Here is a 6,044-nt window from a genome sequence, read left to right as displayed (position 1 = left end):
CGAAACCACATTCGAGCATTTACTTGAATCATAGAAATCGTGGATTTTCTCAATTAACATGTAGTATTTGAGCACCATAATGCAATATAATACAACAAGGAGCCAAATCACGTGAGATGGCGCAAACTTGAGTTATACCGGGCCTTTCATTACCAAGTAGACCAACGTCCGAATGCTGAACAAGAATCCAGGCTAGAGGACGATCAAGAAATTAGTTAAGCATGCACGGGTTGTGATGCTTGTATTAAGACACTGGTAAGATTGACAGAAGCTATTCAAGGGTTTTGTAATGCACTACTCATAAGGTTGCTTAAAACTCCTCGACAGCCCACGACCGGTTTTGCGCTTTTTGAGGTACACCAGGTAGGCGCAGTCCCCGAGTTTCCGTCAACCTTATGTTCTACTTGAAGCCAAACTGCACGAAATTGGTGATTATAAACTTATCTACAAACTAGTTTGGTCTTTTGAAAGACTCACCTGGAACCCAGCTGAATGTCTCGGTTTTGATGTTTCCAGGCATTCAAGTTATTTCAGGTATTCAAGGGTTGTATATGACATTGCTGCTCGGATGTTGGGTGGGGGGGGGAATCGGGCAAAACTCAGTATATGGTACCTTTGTTTCTGTTCAGAAATAACGAAACGCCTCAGGTAATTCTAAACATGCAATACCCTTTCGATCCTATATTTTTGTCTATTGACATGCACAAGGCTGTGATCATCATCATCATCATCATCATCATCATCATCATCATCATCATCATCATCAAAGACAGCAACATCAATGGTGGTACTGATGCTTCACTGCCGTACGACCATAAGTTTCGTCTAATGATATATATATAATTGTATTAAAAGCCCTACAGTGAAAAGAAGAGGAAATGAGTGGGTGAGGGAGGGGACCTAGTGCTGGTCTATTTCAAGCATGCTGACGTGCCCACACCTTCAAACGCTCAATCAGACAATCGGAAAAGTAACTGATAGCAAGATCGCCACTGACATCGTTTAGCCGCCATTTCTTGCAACGTCTCCAGCCAATCACAGATGGGGTCACGAGGACCGCATCCTGGGAGGCGTACAACACCAACATCCAAACTCTTCGTGATCCCTTTCACGCCTTTCTGCCAAGTCACGTGGTGAGTGTCGCGCGGACACCCCCCAGTATAGCTCAATGGGTCTCCGAGGTACACAAACCGCCACACCACGGTAAGGTCCAGTCTCTTCGTGACGGAGTCTTTTCGTGATACCTCCACTTCAATTGCGCGTAGAGTTTCGAAAAAAATCAAGCACGTACAACGCAGGCGCACTCGAATGGGATCGGGCGAGGGCTCTTCTGAAAGAATCCCAACGGACACCACATGCGCCACAGATGCCTCAGACCTCCTGGACAACTGTTCACGCGTGGATGTGAATATGAACAATACGTATCCCGTAACCTCCAAAACAGCTGATTCCTTCCTCATAGTGACACCTGCTCTTCCCAGTGAAAAAAACCTGTATATTGCCCCCACCAACGCGTTGAGGAAGTCGGACTTTTGGGAACAGGTAACGTTAAATATCTAGGAAGTTAGCGAATATACACTCATTTGCAAACTAATTTGGTTTTTCGGGAGACTGACCTGGGACTCAGCTGGGTCTCTCGTTTGTGATGTTTCCAGGCAACTGAATGTGCTGCACCAGGCTGTTGTAATTCTGTACTCATAAGTTTGCTGGGCTGTCGAGGATTTTTCAGCAACATTATGAGTAATGCATTACAAAATATCTAGAAAGTTGGTTTTGTAAATTCTAAATTTTTGAATTGACGTGGTCTGCTTATCCCTTTGGTAATGACGAGGCGTGTACCAAGTCCTGGAGACTTTAACTAGAGGGCAAGTCTGGACTCTATGCGCTTGATAAATTTACATAGGCTTTCATATGCTAGACCCTGTTTCGTGAGACTAATGAGCTTGCTGACCAAACAACCAAGGAGAATTTACGTGTGAAAAATCCAAGTTTAAATGCTCACATGGACACTTCGTATTCAGGAACATTTTCCGATATGAAACTGTTCATCGAAATGAGTCCAAAAACACCACACCATACAATTCGGAACGAGAAATAGCCACAGCGACGCAATGGCTGATCGCCAAAGAACTAACTCCCAAGATTTGCAATAGTTTTCCGTTTCATTGTAAATCCACTTCTCAATATCATATTATCCTTATGCGAACTTAAAACATCATAAACGAGACTTTCAGATGGGCTCCAGGTGAGTCTTCCGCACAAACCAAATTGGTTTGCAAATTTCTCAAAAACAGTCCAATTTGGATTGAAGCAGAACAAGGTTGACGGAAACTCTGGGACGGCGACTACCTGGTGAGCCCCAAGAAGGACGAAACCGGTCGTGGGCTGTCGAAGAATTTCAGCAACCTTGTGAGTAGTGCATTACAAATATACATGTATCGCGATATATCGAATATCGCACCAACCAAAACACTAGGCCCCCTGGCGCAGCACGTTCAGTTCCTTAAACACACCATAGACGAGAGTCTTCAGTAAAACCAAATCAGTTTGCGAATGAGTGCATTTAGCTAATTTCTGTGAACTTCTTAGTTAACGTGATAATTTTCAGTCCACCACATAGTAATGGAAAAATCTAAAGGCACGTCCTTTTGTACGCAATAGGCTAAGAGATAAACTTCAAGAGTGCGACCGCAGTGTGGGCTATTATGTGAGAACTCCTCGGCGTGACTTTGGTTCTCAGCATTTAGCCAAACAAATGTTATGTGTGCAGTGGCTCATGGAGATCATTCACCTCCGGGTAGCAACACATGCAATTTCAAGCCATGATGTTGTTTCCACTAGACAGTACATGTTACAAGATCACAGTAGACTCATGCAAATACCTTAGCTGGTTGACACAAGGTTTCAGTGCACAGATTTGAAAATCGACCTCAGTAACATGTCCAGAGGCATGCTAAAAGTAACGAAACTTAAAACCCTGCTTGTTGCACAAGGCAACAAGTGTGGGGGTTCGACAAGCAGTTTATGGTGGAAAAGACAATAAAATAAGCGAACCCGGGTGATGATGGAAGGATTTGGTCCATCTCAAGTCGACCGCACCGTAACTGGGAAAACGTAGTCGCAACCCCAGTAGACCAGCACTAGTGACTGAATTCAGGATACACTGGGATGTATTTTGTCCGCGTCTGAATTATTGAAGTGGTTCACAGACTACGGTACAACAGAATACACCACTTATTCGCTACTGAACCGTCGAGCAGTAGTATAATTGAGCAAACGTTTGACAACTATGCTGCAAAGTCCTAAAGGAATTCGGGTAGCATGCTTCGGGGGCAATTCTGTATAGTGACTTTGACTGTTATTTGTAATGAAGACCAATAAATTATTAGGTTGTGGATAACTACTCAAAACACTACGAATGTATGCATATTCCCTTGTCTTACTCTACTGATGGAAGTAAAGGATTCGAGCCTATGCTTTGATATTGGTGAGAATTTTATATGGCGCAGTCCTCTCAGCTTGCGTTTTGACATTCTTAGCAAGAATGGACACCAATACAGTAGAGGGATTGGTGACATTGGGTCAATAAACATTTTAGTTTTCCGGAAGTACGCCACCCTTTTTCTTCAGTTATGATGGTTGGATTCAAACATGTGGTTAGTGAATCATATTCATGTGGGAATCAATATTTACATGTGTCGGGAGAACCTATTTTTATCAGTGGCACATCAGTGTGAGTTGTACTGCCTTCAAACTAACGTATCCTCAAGAGAAATCGGTACCTGCGACTTTTAAGAATGAAACCCACCGTATTAATTGAGGTTAATTGATTGAGGTCGAAGATGGAGAACTATTCTGGTGCAACTGGGATGATACTGCGTTTTCTTGAGCGGACCTAAACATTGAACGGTCGATGAATGAGTAATCTGTAGACCCCCTGTCCGGAGGCCAGACGGCACTAACAGCTAAAAAGCATGTCAAACGGGTAGACGTGTCACGTGCGGCTACAGACCAAACGAAGGCCTGCCCTGATTGGTCAGAATGCCAGCCAATCTGGATCAGGCACCCCTAGCTCGACGCTTCTCGCCCCCTCACGGAGATTCTAGCACGACCTTGTAGAACATCGTATGATTACCCTATAAATTCAGTTATGATAATCTTCCCTTGTCTCCAAAAAGCTCTGTTTGAAGCTACGGTGCCTTTTGATACAGCTGTAATAATCTTCCTTGGTCTCCACTAAGGGCTGTCTGAAGCTACCGTGCTTTTTGACATACCACAGTGGGCGGAGCAGGAAGTGAAGGACCGACACAGAGTTGCATGACTGTTCAGTAAGTCACAACACTCTCACGCCTGAGCACAAGCCAGTTTTCACCTACAAGCACTTTCAAGATAACGCTAGAAGTTGGTACAAGGCCTCTGGGAGGCATAGGATAAAAGAATAACTTTCCTACAATATAGTGTATACACTGAGGAGGCTGAATAACACAGTCAATATACAAGTAAGTCCAACTTGTGGTAAAGGTCGTTTAAGTGTAAATGAATGGATAATATGATGCGTGTGATGCAGAACATCGAGGTAAAAATCACAAAAATGTCTGAGTGGAAGTAAAAGGTCACCGAGGAAAGTCTACTTCGGTGAATGAAAGAGAATGAGAGTCCGATATTGGAAGAAAGTGCATTACATCTATCTATGTACATGATTTCAAAGAAATCAGATGGCGCTTGGTTTTGTTTCAAAATGATGCCTAATAACCGGTAAACACACGTAAAGAAAGGTTCAGAAACATGAGTATTTATGGTGAGGGGTACGAAGTTCGATAGAAGTTATTGTCAGATGTCTTAGAGCAGAAATATTCGGTGCTTACAATAGAAGGTAATCTGATGAGCGGCCGCATGATTCTGAAGGTGAATCGAGCGGATGCTTGAGAAAAACAACTTTTGTTGGTGCGGGAAGTTTCTCTTGGACGGTTTGCTGCCCTCTGTCCGGACCGTTCTGCATGACTAAAGAGGGTGTGTGATGGGAATGGACATTAGTGAAACGAGGACTTCATCAAATCGCTTCCACATGGTCACATCAAAAAGGCTTTGAAAAATTCCTCTAAGTTAAACTGGTGGAGCTCACAGTCAAATTAATGGTCTATATTTTATAGTTCGTGCAATATAATGCAAACAAACGGCATGAAACTACTTGGAATAGCAAACAAATTACTGCCTAGACCCCAGCATCATGGCTGCATAGAGGTGAGAAACATGGGCGCACCGTGACGTTTTTGTTGGTTCATAAAGGATAAAAAACTGCAAGGTTTTGTAATTAAACCGGTCTGCTGTTTTTCACATAAAGGATACTTTAAGTTAACAACCCTGGGAAGGGTAACCTAGCACAGTAAACAGAGGACAGGTTAACGTGAGGCATCTTGTAATCTAAGTGATGTCCAGTCATCACCATGATGGATGGGCATAAATTTTGGGATTTTACTTTCAGTTCCATAGGTCATTGACTATCTATGCCTAATTTATCCTACCGGTGAAAGTATGATATCAACTTTACGGTTCAGGCGTTCATTTAGAACTAGCAAGCGGGTTGAACAAGCACGTTACTTGACATTTCAAAAGTCTCATTCTGGACTGGGAGCATAGTCTTCCTCACTAAATCCCACCAGTGAAGTTCTTGATCCACGTGGTTTTCCCCAGTAACCGTACTTTACTCCTGTAGGATTTCCGAGAAGTAATATGATCACTAAAATGCTTGTCTAACTGCTATGGAGAGGAGCGTAGTTTGAGTTAGTTTCACAGTCCCTCTGGCTAGCTACTCCTTGCGCTCATAGTTAATTTCTAATTCACCAGGATCTGCTACCTGCCAGAATTCTGTGAGTTTCTAGATGTTTCGGGAACACTTCTTTGTGATTCCAATTCAAATCTCGCTACTTCCGTTCTCTTACCACCTCGGAAATGATGACGGTCGTTGGATGGCAGTGTGTGCTATGGAATGAAGAATAGTCTGACATTGTGGTGATGCAGACAAAACATCAAGGTCATAATTGGAA

At 43.1% G+C, this 6,044-nt stretch overlaps 1 protein-coding gene across 1 annotated transcript in view; it reads left to right on the top strand.

The window, feature by feature from the left end:
• Nucleotides 1–4,041: 4,041 nt before the first annotated feature.
• The window catches only part of T265_13574 (hypothetical protein), a gene marked incomplete at both ends in the record, with an annotated part of 13,020 nt that continues 11,017 nt past the window's right edge, over nucleotides 4,042–6,044 (top strand). The window contains one exon of the mRNA XM_009169533.1: nucleotides 4,042–4,115. Within this exon, the coding sequence (XP_009167797.1) occupies nucleotides 4,042–4,115 (74 nt within the window). The remainder of the gene's footprint in view (nucleotides 4,116–6,044) is intronic.

The sequence above is a fragment of the Opisthorchis viverrini genome, assembly GCF_000715545.1.
Source record: "Opisthorchis viverrini unplaced genomic scaffold opera_v5_81, whole genome shotgun sequence".
Taxonomy (NCBI): Eukaryota; Metazoa; Platyhelminthes; class Trematoda; order Opisthorchiida; family Opisthorchiidae; genus Opisthorchis; species Opisthorchis viverrini.
The sequence above is the reverse complement of the archived record's forward strand: the minus strand, read 5'-3'. Positions and strand labels throughout refer to the sequence as shown.